This window comes from Dreissena polymorpha, chromosome 12, assembly GCF_020536995.1.
Source record: "Dreissena polymorpha isolate Duluth1 chromosome 12, UMN_Dpol_1.0, whole genome shotgun sequence".
In the NCBI taxonomy this organism is placed as follows: Eukaryota; Metazoa; Mollusca; class Bivalvia; order Myida; family Dreissenidae; genus Dreissena; species Dreissena polymorpha.
Genome location: NC_068366.1, coordinates 58,480,090 through 58,494,974, shown reverse-complemented (window position 1 = coordinate 58,494,974; position 14,885 = coordinate 58,480,090). Strand labels below are relative to the sequence as shown.

General features: G+C 34.6%; 1 protein-coding gene across 1 annotated transcript; it reads left to right on the top strand.

Moving 5' to 3' along the window:
- The first annotated feature begins 7,722 nt into the window (after positions 1 to 7,722).
- Positions 7,723 to 13,532, top strand: LOC127853804 (transcription cofactor vestigial-like protein 2). Its single transcript, XM_052388583.1, has 3 exons — positions 7,723 to 7,958; positions 11,527 to 11,913; positions 12,863 to 13,532. The coding sequence occupies exons 1-3, from the start codon at positions 7,796 to 7,798 to the stop codon at positions 12,916 to 12,918; spliced, it is 606 nt and encodes a 201-aa protein (XP_052244543.1). The 5' UTR covers positions 7,723 to 7,795; the 3' UTR covers positions 12,919 to 13,532.
- The last annotated feature ends 1,353 nt before the right edge of the window (positions 13,533 to 14,885 follow it).

Below are 14,885 nucleotides of genomic sequence, written 5' to 3'. Positions count from 1 at the left end.
AGTGGAAGGCGGCCCTTTTCCCAGAAAGAACCACAGGCGACGATGAGCTGAGATAATGAAACATAATAAAGATTACGTTCAAGTCAGTTCTGTTCTGGCATCAAAGCTTGGAGTTTCTGTTATTTTACAATGTTCGACACATACAACGGAATATCAATTCTCCGATACGAAATACGTGTTCTGGTATTGATTGTTCAAGCAAATACTAGTTTATAACATATCAAAGTAAACGATATAAAAAATTTTTTACTGAAATAAACTCGGGAATGTTCCGTATCTTCGGAATAGCAAGTTCAGACGTTACCGGTACTTCTCATGCACGTTTAGTTAAATAAAAACGCGAATTACTGGAACAAAAGCTACAATAATGCCCCCATCACGAAAGAAAACAAATCTTTCGTTAGAACGACAAGTTCTCAGAGAATAGAGACGTAACACTGATCTTTAATCTAGATCTCCAAAATAATAACTGTCACGTGCGTTTACGACTCATTGACAATTCGCCGCTTCGGAAACAGTTCCATGTGCAGAAACCGCCACATATGTTCCCGCTCATCTCACGACGTTTTACGCGCATCGACCGTCACTGTATGATGTAAACGTCACTGCGATCGTCGTACGACGAGAATTCTCACAACTTAATTTCATGCGTCGAACTATGCAACATTGACGCGAGATTGCATCAAACGTATTTATGTCACCACCAATATCCCAAGTGGTCTTAATTATAGCAATTGTTCTTAAGAGTTGACTTCGTTCGCAGAAAACCTGCCACGTCGACCGTTAATCCGCGATGACGTGGGTATTGTTTTCTCGCGAGCTTTGACGGGTTTTCCGTAAGCGTTGTTGACGTTTACAATGTTGCGGTACATGAATGGCAGCAAATAGTTCCACAATAATTCGAAGCAGGTGTGATATTGTCTACTAGGAATGCCTTGCCAGATTTACTTTCATCGACTTAGATTATATTGTCCCATATGCATAACGTGAATATGGATAACAGGCGACGACAAAATATTATTTTTTAAAGATAGAACAATAAAATGATTCCTTGTTATGTTTTTTAGGCCTTATAACGGAAACATGTTTATTGAAACAATTTCAATTCCCATTCTTGTATGGGTACATTGGATCTTGGTTTTATTGACAAACATGTCGTTGATGATTCATTCGCAACAGTGATTATAAACCAACCTGTAATACCATACGATGAAAGTATGTACTCATGTGCGCACTTTTTTCGGAAGAGACTTCTGAATATGCTTTCCTTGACTTAGGAATTAGCTTTTATGGCAGTTCAAAATATTTTAACAGACTTGTTAATATATATTACATGTCTCAATTTGGCATTTTAATTGACACAGGACATGAAATGTTACAAGAATCAAAAATAGTAGAAAAATCAACAACAACAATCTTGAAAAAAAGAAACAATATGTTTCCATGTGGTTCGATTTGGGTTTGCCAAGATTGTACTGCAAAGCGTGAACATTAACTTAATGAACGCGATCCACGTGTTGATAGCACTTTAAACGAATCGACACAAATGTTTAAAATATATCGTAAATTCGCGTAACAAACGCACAATTTAATATTCTACATTTTTTACTGATTATTAAATGCAAAACTGTAAATCTATATTTCTATTTTTAAATATGTGATTTTTTTAGAAAAATGGTGTTTTATTTTGTGTTTTCTTTCTCCGTTCTTGGCCGGCACTGTGTTTTAGTATTGTTCTTTTCTTTAAAATTCGTGAGTATCATGGGTCATTACTAATTTTTTTAAATTGACCAAATTCGTGGGTACAAAATTCGGACGGAATTGTGTAGGTGTTTATACACAAGTCCACAGACTACGGAAATATTTTGCTTGAACCGCTTTGAAAACCATTACTGTGAATCACCGTTACTATGTGGTTTATTCACTTTCCTGTTAGCAAACTTTACTGGCACTCTGGGATTTCATGAACGGCATAAGTTTTACAATAGTCGACAACTTGAAATCATCGCTGACTTTCTCCGAGTGGGACTGCGGTTTTGTAAAGAAAGGAGAAAGGTTACGCGCGTGAGGGTTCTCATATTCTCGCGGTGTGGTCGCATATTTGCGGCAAGATTTCTCTAACATGGCCGGCTGACACTTATTTAAACATATTCATCATCAAATATTTGCATCATTTACTAGTATACGATTACTCAGCATAAACCTGTGCTATATATTTCATTCATTCAGTATAACTTCAGCTAAAGTGTTGCGCTTGCCAACCCTTTTTTATACAGGCGTGGATATACATATGTATTGCCCTGTGGGTCAAACATAGTGTTTTCTACTAAGTGCATGCTCCCTTAAACGTCTATCACATGTCTGAACGTTGGCAGTATATATATATATATATATATATATATATATATATATATATATATATATATATATATATATATATATATATATATATATATATATATATTTATATTCAAAAGTTCATGGCTACATCAGCGAAGTGTATATTTCATTTAAACTTTGACGTTCTTTTTCTGTTAAATTCTAGTTTTGTAATGGAACAGAATAAGAAGACAAGTGCACGCCTTATAAGCAATGTAATGAAATGCACTACCCGTCAATGTACTATATGTGTGACGTCATGACGCTCTTTATATATATTCCATTATAAATTATAATAATACCGGCGCATTGGCATGCCATTTCTCAATAAAAAAATTCTGAAAACATGACTTCATCCATTTTTCAGCACTCAGCCATGAGAAAACGTCACCACAACCACCGCCTCAGAAACACAAGCGTCGCAACACCAGGGGGTCCCGAGTTGGCACTAATTAATTTTCTGCCGAAAGCCTAATGAGCTCGCGCGTTGATCATGGTGTCATTTCACTCGCGCTAATGTCCCGTTTCTGTTGTTCCAAGATATGGCGAGGTAATCAATTAAATTTTTACGCGAAATTCCCGCATGATTTAGGGGATTGAAGTAGTATTAGTATTTTTCCGTGGTTTTACCCCGGAATTCGCAACGGCGGTTATACGGCCTGTCAAATTATTGTTTCAGCGTTATATTACATCTTTATGTAAGAAAGCTGACATTTTCATTTCGCTAACATTTTTGCTGTTTTACTGTCAACTCTGCCAAATTAAAAGAAGTTTGTTCTTGTCGTAGCGTTCGGTGTCGAAAAGCGGGATTGCAATGAACAGCTTTACGCATGAAATTTCTTTACAAATATGACGCTTGCATAATATACTTGTATACTGCCGCATTGTATATTTGAATGAAACCTGTTTCAGAAAAAAAAATCATAACTTGCAAACTGTATATATGTAATCACAAAGCATGTAAAGTAGGTTGCTATACTATTACACTCAATCTAAAAACAATCAGCAGTGTTGTAAAGTACAAGGTCATCAGAATTTAACTACCGAGAAATTAAAAAATTAAGCGTCGAACATGTTCTAGTTTGTTATAGTTGTTGTTTTTGGACTTTCGGACGTATTAAACACTATTTCTTTTACATTAAGGCGCTAACCAGTATAAACATCAGTAACTTTTGCAATCGGTTGATCGGCTTACACAACTGCAGTATCAGTACTAGTCTGACCAAATTTATAGAATTGCTCCATGCAAGCAACATGTTAAAAACTATATACATGTCTTTAATGGAAATACATGTGAGGGTAGGGGAGAGGCGTCTTTACCATGTCTACGTCAATTATTTGCATTACTCCCTTTCGTGAGTCGTATAATAAATGTAGCTGCAAACAGAATAAAACCGTTTACATTTTATAAAACAAACGATCGTTTAAACGGCGATGAAATGTACGCGATGGGTGGATATTGTATTAAAATTGACAGAAATATTGAAGCAACAAAACGAAAAAAGTCAAATTTGTTGAAATATAATAATTATAACAGTGCAGTAAACCGTCGTCCGTTCGTCTTTCAATTCCCGATCGTCAATCAGTGATGCGCCACAAATAAATAAATCTGAACTCTATTTATTTTACCTTTCTCGCTTCAATACTTATCAAGGATACGACTTGCTCTATTCCACCTCCCTCGAACGCGCGGAATTATCTTACCAATAAACACCCTGATTTATTTATTATGTTTCTGATACGATCAGAAGACGGCTCTTAGCAACATATGTAAAATCATTTTATCAGAATTTATCTCGATTGGGCGGCATAAGTAAATCTCGCAGGGCGAGCCCGTAATCTACAACGTGCATGTGACTTCGGCACATTAACATCAATTATGTGTCAATTATCGGGCACGTAACGGCACGTGCCTAAGTACTCCACAGAGACGTTACGCAATTTGGGATTTTCACGCGTAACATGAAGGAAAGGGACAGGTGCTCTACCGGGCCCGACATTCGCCCCTTAGGGAGCCGGATAATAGCGTGCATCAGTACGTGTAAAATGCGGTCCGGAGCCCATTCACAGAGATGCATTATCGGGATAATTAATCAACAGCTGATAAGCGAGTGGCGGTCGCATACGGATTATTGACCAATACTATTATGTGGGTGAGAAAACAAATAATATAATATCGGCACTGTTAACTTTGATTATAACCCACTAGAAGTATATTTATTGAGGTAGTCCGAAATATATGACTGGATAAACATGCACGTGATTATATACTTTGTCTGATATTCATGTATTGCACAACAACGAGCCATTGGCTAAATCTAGACATTGAATATATTCATGAAATCATTCGTTTGTTTAATGAAATAAAAAATAATTGAAAATTGCTCCTGAATGCTTTTTAAAACGGCACTTTTACAAAAGGTGAATATACGTGATTCGGTGAATAATAAATGTTTTGAAAAAATGTGGGGTTCATTTGCTCACACTAAAAACAGCAAATACATGTATGCATTTATGTGTACATAAACCACACCGTAGACTCACTGTCATCAAAATTGAAACATTGAACACATGGTACATTACATAATAAATTCGACCACTTAGACTTTGTTCCTCCAACCGAACCAACCAATCTTTTCGCATAATAAACTCCATCGAAACGATTGGTAAGCGATTGAAACTTTTTTCATTTACTAGCAGAATGTTTTATAATCGTCCTTATATAAATTAAAATAAGTAATATCGCTCAAAACTGGTGCATGAGCTTAAACATTACATATATTTCGTTTCAGATGGAATTGTTCCCGTAAATTGTGTCAAAGTTATTGTTTTAACGAATTTGTGCGCGTCCATTTTCATCAAGTATTAATACAATATTTGTGTAAGTTTTATTAGCATAGCCGTTGCAGGATTAAGACATTCAAAAATTTGTAGCCATAATTATATTAGAGTCACACATTGACACGATCGTTATTGCGTTAAGCATATACAACAACAACTAGTATAGGCATTTATTTCTGATGCCAAAGAAAATATTTATTATCAGCAAAACATGTGCAAACATTTCCACCTATCCTCCAGAATTTCCTCATTGGTTGGGAGCAAACGCTCACAAATCCACCCGTTGCGAAGAACGCTTCTCTGATAAGCCGAATCGGCTTTCACGCTGGCGAAAATCACGGCGGAACATGCGCTCCGCGAATAAGCTCCGCCTCTTGGTATTCTAGGAATATTCAAATGTATCCAGAATGTATTTGGTGTATTTGCAAGCGAAAGATTATCTCGAAGGAAGAATTCGAAAGAATTGCAATCTTTGAGTGTCTAGGGTGCCGGACGCAATGAGTGTGGAAGTTATGTACCAACCGTACGGCACTAGTTTTGGATATCAAAGAAATAATGAGCATTCTATGCAGGTAATCGGAAAATTATTGTTTCTTATTGTGCTCTTGGACAATGTCGGAAATGTCGCGTAATTTCGATGTCATTCGGAAATAAATGCACTGGGAATGCGGCAGGGCGACATGCTTTCTACTGATGTGTTTGGCCACAGAACGAAGAACGAATTCCATCCAATTTACGGCAAATACCGTAATTGTTTAGAAATTCGAGTGTGCGGTATTGACTATATTTTCATAGTTCGTACGGTGAAAACTATGGCTTCCCTCACAGGCGACATATCTGACGTGACTACCCACTTTGAATTACTGAACGTAAACCTGTTTACATTTGTATCGCGATCGAAAGTGGATTTCTTACATACCAAGACATTTGATAAACATTTTACACAAGACCGATATGCGTTTTATGAACGTGTCTATGTACTAGTATTCGAGAAATAGTAGACTGAGTTTTGCTTATAAATTGCTGCGATACTTAAGATAATACCACAGAACCTTACTTCTAGTCCAAATAACATATAATGTTGCGTGAATCTGGTAACAATGTAGATTTGTTAAAGATAAAGGCGTCAAAAAGTCTTCAAATTTAAAGTTCAAATTTGTATTTGAAATATCAATTTAATTATTTTTGCGCTTCGCAAACGCCTGTGTATTATATAACCGCATTTATACGCATCAATGACAAAACAGCCTATCGAAATGCTGAGTCTGTTGACAAATATGGTAATAATAACAAAAATACATTCATAGATTTTCGATTTTTTAAATCTTCAATGACATGTATGTACACTATTCATATTAAATATAATTGAATGAAAAATTCACTACGAACTCGAAACGTTTCATTTTGTGCATTTTAAACAGAATAAGTAGTTATCAAAAATTATTTCGAAAGTTGTCGCACACTTAATTCAATATGATTTACCATCAAGTACATATGAGCATTAAAAAGAGCATGCTATTAAAAATCGCAACGCATCTCTCTACACATTGTTTAGTTCATATGTCCGCCGCGACTAGCCATATCTAAAGGACGTTAAATTATTTCGTTGCATCTCTTGTAAAAACTTCTTTGAAAATATAGAAATGAATGCATCAACATAAAATTTGATACCGTTATTTCAATGAATGAAAACACTTTACGATGCTTATCTCAATTGCTCTAATATTCCGCATCGCGAGAAGTCAAGTGTGGATTCTTATCTTGCACTTGGCTCCTTAAATAACCAGGATCTACTCGAGCTGGAAAAATAGTATCATCATGCTGAACTATATGTAAAACATTTAGTTTTTTTAAATTCTATTTACCACTTGCATGCAATTAATGTTCTCTAGTATTGAGAGATCATATCTCATTTAATTTGATTCTATTCAAAAGTATCAATATTTAATGGAACTATTCTTCTCTGTTTTGTAACTTATCGTTTTCGAAACTAATCTTTTTTTAATTATTGCGAATATTATATTTGTTTTACATCACCATTTATAAAACGAGCTAACAAAACTTAAATTGAATTTTAAAATTTATTTCACCACAATTTGATCATGTATCTATCTATATATATACTAATATATACATCGCAACAGTTATAATGTGATTAAAGAACATATGAGGTATTCATGATTTTACGTGAGAGGACAGTATTTTGAATGTGTTTTGTAATGTATGTGAATATGGCGCTAAGTATATTGAATTTCATTATTTAAATCAATTATTTAATTCAGCAGTTGAATTCGGAACAATCATGTAAGTATAACAAATTACATATTTGGTAAATATATATATTTATATTTCAGTCGCTGTGTCTTCCAAAAAGCCAGGAGCCATTGGACCTGGGTCTTTACCCACCAGTCACCAGTTCCCTGGGTCACGCATTGCCTGGCCCGAACCCCCTCGGACCTCATGCCGTCCTCGTTCGGGCTCCACCACAGCACCATTGGCCACGGCAACCACGGGCCGATCGGTCACCATGGAAACATCGGTCACGGGGCCGTCCCCACCCTTGGGATGCTGAAGGATGAAGAGAAACCAGAGCAGCCTAAAGAGACCCAGTATCTCAGTGCAAACTTGTGTGTTGATGGTGTATTATAACGGTGACATATCGTCCAATGTGGATGAACATTTCTCTCGGGCACTTAGTCAGCCCAGTAGTTATAGCCCGGAAGGAAAATCTAGCAAAGGTAAGCACATGTTTTATAATTTGCTATTTTCTTCATATTCTTCTTTCTCTCAATAATGATAAATTCTCCTCCTCCTCCACATCATGATCATCATGATTATCATCATGATTATCATCATCATCATAATCATCATTATCATCATAATCATCGTTATAATCATTATCATCATCATTATCATCATCATCATCATCATCATCATCATCATCATCATCATCATCATCATCATCATCATCATCATCATCATCATCATCATCATCATCATCATCATCATCACCACCACCACCGCCACCATAATCATCATTATTATTCTTTTAATTACTATTTTTAAAATAATATATTTTTCATTTTTATTTTGGTTTATTATTACCAGTTTTATTTGTTTAAGTTACTTTACATCAACTTAAGTCAATTATGACCTGCACATGCATTTCCGAAATACATAAATACATTTTTTTTGTGTAAGAGCCGGATATGCGAGTTTTTATGAACTATAGTCTTAACAAGTTTGTAACAAAAATCAATTTTCAAATTTTTACCTTTCTTTTAATTTGATACAAATCCTGTGTTTTTTAATAAACATATCTACATACAATTATTTTCAATTTTAAAACTATACATATATGTATATCCCGCGCATAATGTTCACAGTATCATATTACTTTTCAAACTTGGTTTCAGACTTCACTATTTAAGGTTAAGAAATATGTGTTATAAAACATCGTTGATTGTAATTTAAACTTCAACATTTCAACAGAGGGACGAACAAATGTACTGATTTACTGTTTCGGTGAAACGTTCTCAGTTTAATCGTCGCTTCGTCCGCAAACTATGTTGGTCACCTTTTAAACTGTAATTTATCGGTAAAAAGTAAATGATTCAAACATTTGTAAAAACAAAGTAATTGTCAGTCTGTTCAAATGTGACACTAACAGATGTACCGATTTTTCAAGGCGTAAAATCTTTTATTTCGTTTTCAACGAATCTGGGCCTTTAAGAAAATAAACGTTTTGTCAAAGTTTGATTTAAAGGTTTCACTTTGTGAATTGATGAAAGCCAACTGTTGATCGCTCTCAGCGATAAAGGCTCGGCCCAGGCGTTGGTGCGAAAGTCACAAGATAATTTTCCAGAATGGCCGCCTTATTATTCACTTCGGTTAACCAGCAAATCTCTGCCCCTATGATCGCCCTTTTAACAATTCACCCTATACCACTTAGATACGTATTTTGACGTGTTTGTAGTCCATTAGAAAGTTACATTTAATTGAAGACCTTTATTACTAGATTCAAGTTTGAAAGGCTTTATTTCCAACCCTTAGTTACTGATGAGCAGCAAACAGCATAAAACCTGAACAGACTGCGAGTTACTCGCAGGCTGTTCTGGATTTATGCTGTTTGTACATAACCATTATCACTTTGCTTCCGAGTGGGAAAGGATTAATATATCGTCAGGAATAACATTCAAGGTTGCGTTTCAAATATGGATCTTTGTACTTTACAATTATGCACATATTTTATTGCTAAGTTTAATAACTTACACATATCCCGAATGCTAATGCTGAAAGAAACCAAAGAAAAATCATATTTAGCACATTATATAAATCATTAGAATTGGCTGAATGATCTATTATTTTCAAGATCTATATTTCCACGTTTACCTTTATTCACTCATTCATGAAGCTTAAACATTTGAGGGAAAAGGAACACAGGAAACGTCATGCTAACAATATATTGGTTATACATGTTATGAAAATTTGAGCTGAATTCATGATGAAGACAAATACAAACTATATGTGCCTTATTAAGAATACAGTAGTTATTATGACATATGTTTCACATGAATTTTTAAATTATGGTTATTAGTTTATTAGTAATGAATTAATAAGTGTAGTAAATTTGATGGGTTTCATACACAATTGATGTAATAATACATGTATACATGTACAATATACATTTGTGTATATCACTTTAAACAATGTAACGGTGAAGCTAGTGCAGTTTGAAGCAATAATGAAATTGAGTTATTTGAGTAAAAACACCCCCAAGATAGCAATAGGAATATAATAAATAAATATCACTTTCCATTTCCAAATTAAGTTTAAAAGAAAAAAAAATAACTTGAATTGTGAGCACTGTTATCGATTCACATACATGTATTCTAATATACCCCTGCTATTTACCGTTGATTTTTTCAAATTGTTAAACACTGCATGGTTTTAGTTACAAGAGCTTGCTGGAAATGTCTCTTTTCCATGGAACTCATACATTGACATATTGTTTTCAAGATTCACGGGTACTGGTAAATAATACAATAAATAATACAGCACATATTTTAATTATTATTATTTACATTGTATTTATATTATGATAATTTTATTATATAATGTTTAACGTCTAAAAACTACCAGAAAGGAAATAAACAAACAAAAATATACCACACTGATATAAAAACTGATGAAACTTGTCAAAATAAACGTAATAAACTAATAAAAAACATATCGCGTTTTTTTCTGAAGAACCGACTACCCTGCCACGCCCCCTTAAAAGCCTATGGCTTATGACATCCTATCTTTCAACGGGGACCTTTTTTTTACACGCTATCAATTACCTCCGATAATTTCACATGTTCATTTAACTTGTCACTTCGAAAACTGTTTGTTTCATTAGAACCGTAAACGCTGTATACCCGCTGTGTTTAACTGTTCATAATTTATTTTATAGTCGACTGCCAATTCAACTTTCCACCAGTCAGGTTGTTGCTAAGCGTCTGTCTTTTTGGCTCCGCGATGTAATTTTCTGTTGAAATCTGGTGTAAGTGGAACCTGTCATTTCTGCGAAACAGGTTTTTAGAATTAAGAGTTATAATTTTAATTAATGTTTACATCATTATGGTAATTTGTGCGCAGTAAATTTCCAACCTGGCAAACTCAATGGCAGCGTTTATTTCAATGGGAGTTAACGTGTCAATCCTCGCGGGTTCTACGTAGACTGTTTTTAAAACAAATTAACGGTTTCTAGAAAAAAAATCCCCTTGTGAATTGGAGTGGAATTTTGTTTTAAAAAACAAAGTCTTCGGCATTTGCTTCAGATCAAAATGTATACATGGGATTATTATTGTTTGAACTAAATGAAATGTGTTACTTTCGACGTAATATAGGAACATATTCTCCTCGCCAATCTATAGGCTTAAAATTATACAAGCAGGGTTCTTGTTGCAGATAATTATTTAATAAGTGACGTATTAATGAAACGATTCAAAACTACCAATGTAACGTATTTTTTATATATAAAATAATGACATTATACGCTTTATTTTGTGAACATAAGTTCATTATTATGTAGGTCCCAATTAGAAAAGATATTAACATAGTCATTTTAATATATACATTCCTCTACAATCGGAACGTTGACGACTTCTGTGTTAGAGAATGGCAACCAAAGCACCATTTTTAATGTAAACACAATTGAATGCCCAGAAAATTTAGATACCATACCAAACACGCGCATCAAAGTGAATCTATATATGTGTTTTTTGTTCTACATCATTTCCACATGTTACTTTTCCATTTCAGATCCGTCATTAATGTGTCAGCGCAAATTCCCTCCTTCCTTCTGGAACAGCAACTATTACAGCCATGGATCCTTCTATTCGGACTTCCAGTTTCCATCCGGACACTACTCCGCTTCGTCAATAGCCGGATTCTCTGGATTTCAAGACCCATGGTTTTCCAGATTCTCCTCGCAGTCGCACACGTTCCACCACAGACCTATGCACTACGATTTCCCTTATCCAGCTATGAGTGCAAGTAGATACAATTCAAACATTGGCTCTTTACTCTTGCAGTCTGCAAGATCTGGACATTTCCCCGGAAGTGATTATGGGAAGTCTACAGAATCTAAATTTAGATACCCGGACTACAGACTTGGGACAGATTACCCTACACAAAATTCTTTCCCAGGTATAAATTTTGCTTTATTTTTCGTAACATTTGAATTGTTGAAATTGTTACACTGTGCAACTTCTTTTCGAAACTATTCATAGTATTAAGTGCACCAAAATAGTTTATATCCTGACCAACCACAACATATCTACATCAACTACTCATGCACTCTCATATTCATATTCCACCGAGTTCTTTAAATAATTGGTCCGCTAATTGCAATGTGATAATCGTCTTGAGGGTCAAATCTGCGTCCTATCTGTTAGCAATTGTTCGCCACAGTATGGTCAGATCGGCCTGCTAGAAAGAGCACCACTATTCTGCCGGTTAATGACATTATTATTTGCCCCCATCTGTACAGTACAGTAGATATTGATGAGTTTCGTTGATTAGTTTGCGTTTGATGGCTGCGCTTATGTGCAGCAAACCATCTGCGTGGATCCATTGCCGAAGCCGTTAGCTGAATGAACAGCCCTGTAGACAAATATTATTGCTCCATGCACCGCACCGTTAATAATGCATGCGTTTTGTTGTGGTGTGATTCCCAAATTATATGTGAAATTTTCTTTAAATGATAAAATCCCCAAAACATTATTTCTGTGTTAAATATCTAACGATATTAGTGTTAGAATAAATAAAAACACAATAATAATAACTATAATTATAACAATAATAATAATAATAATAATAATAATAATAATAATAATAATAATAATAATAAAAATAATAATAATAATAATAATTAAATAACAAATTGTTTGTTTTATTGTCCAATTTAAATTATGCACTTTATGTAATCATATGTGAACATTTTTGTTCTAGTATATATCATTGTGGCATTATAAGAATTTAGATACGCATGTTGAGTGAGTTAACTTTTATTAACCAATCAGACGTCATGAATTATTCACATGTTTTCTCTTGTTATATATTTAAAATGGTAATATTTTGCTATGTTTATTTCCAGGTCTGGAAGCTACAGCCACGGAAACATCATCCGGTCGGGATCTGTACCTGTACTGACAGAGCTCTAGCCCTAATATCCTAGTGCTACCTAGTTTCAGCTAGCCGACCTCCAAAATGACGTCACTGCCGGTGCGCGAACGTCACATATCCCGAACGATGTTAGAACGAGTCTCATGCAGATGGCTTATTTTTTTTAAAATGACTTAAAAGAAGCTGTAAAAGATGTCCCAGCGTTTCCAAAACAAGTTAGAATACGATACGAAAAGATGCGGACAACAATGCATTGCGTTTGTCCTGTTTATATTTTTTCATATTTCCAAACTAAACGAATAAGGTTACATTTTAATTCTATTTTTCTTTTCGTACAATTACATGTGTAATTTGTTGAAAAGTAAGCACCTAAAAAATACCAAGATTTCGCCCAAAATAAAGCATCATAAGTGGAATGTTCAAAGATTGGTACATATCGACCTTGCAGGTTTTGTGAATTGTGACACATGCAGAAAGTCTTCTTGAAAACTAATGCATATATTAAAAGACAAAAAGTGTATTGAACATGAACTATTTACGATGAACTTCAACATTGAGATGGTCATTAGTCTCGCATGTTTCCGATCATGTGTGCTGTTGTTTGTATTGGTGTAAATATTCACTACTCAAAGTTAGACTTTGGTGTATGCGTCCGATTTTGTCAATATTTATTGTCTGTGTGTATATATTTATGTATGTACATATCCACATGTGTACCTTTTATTTCTTATAAAGAATGTATTATAAATTTATATGAGTCGAATAAAATAAGAGAATATTGTTTCCGGCTTTATTATTAGTGATTTAAGAAACACCCCATGATTGCATTCCCAACTGTTACTACATAAAGCACTTTCTTTCTTACAGAACATACAAATGCTATCAATTAATATCAAACGTATTAATTGAAAACACATTTAAGTCTATTAACATTACATCGAAATAAGCACACGTAGTGTTCAACAAACATATCAATATTTTACAGTTGAGCGTGCGCAATTTCTTCACCGAGCGACGTTTTACAAATACAGAATATATTATTAGAAAACACCACAATCAGAAAGATCCTTATTCATAACAAGTATTTGAAATCTGGCAGCAATGCATGTGAAGCAAACATTTTAAACAGTGTACCCGAATCTAAATGCCTGGTCATTTCATGAACTGCGAGGGTGGCGATATATGATTTATGAGTTAGATTGAAGTAATAAATTCATAACCAGGTTTTGACATGCTCAATCCTACACGTGGTTTAACCATTTCCCACTTAGATACGTACCGGTATTTTCAAGCATTTGTAGTCCCTTAGAAAGTTATATTTAATGTAAAACCTGTCTTTCTAGATTCAGGTTTTTAAGACTTCATCTCCAAACCTTAGATACTGGTGAGCAGCAAACAGCATAAAACCTTAACAGACTGCGAGTTAATCGCAGGCTGTTCTGGGTTAATGCTGTTTGCTGCTAGCCATATCCACTTTGGCTCTGAGTGGGAAAGGAATGAAGTGACGATATCAAATGCTGTTATTATCGAGAGTGTCTCACTAGGTGATGTCTCAGGTGTAACATTTTCCCTATATTTTTTATTAATATTTATGAATAAATCTCATTCACACTTAAATAAAATAAAAATCGCAAGTCTCAGTAAAGAAAACACACACACACACACAATACTTGGGTTATATACAATGTACGTACAACCGTACACATTAAACTGTTTTACAATAAAAATGACAGACCTTGTGTTATAAGTTTATCCTTATTTGCAAAGATATTTATTCAATCAAAATGAACTAAGGTTGTTACAAGTTATATTATTTCAAATAAAAACACAGCATGGTCATTGCCCTGCCATTTCTAAGTCGGACAGGCGTCTAGCGGCTCTACGTAGACCACACAAATTCGCGCATGTCGTAATCTACCTGAGTCCATAAACCTTTCCTACACAAACAAGATGTCATGCAATACTTTCCGAGGCATTTTTCTGGAGAACTATAT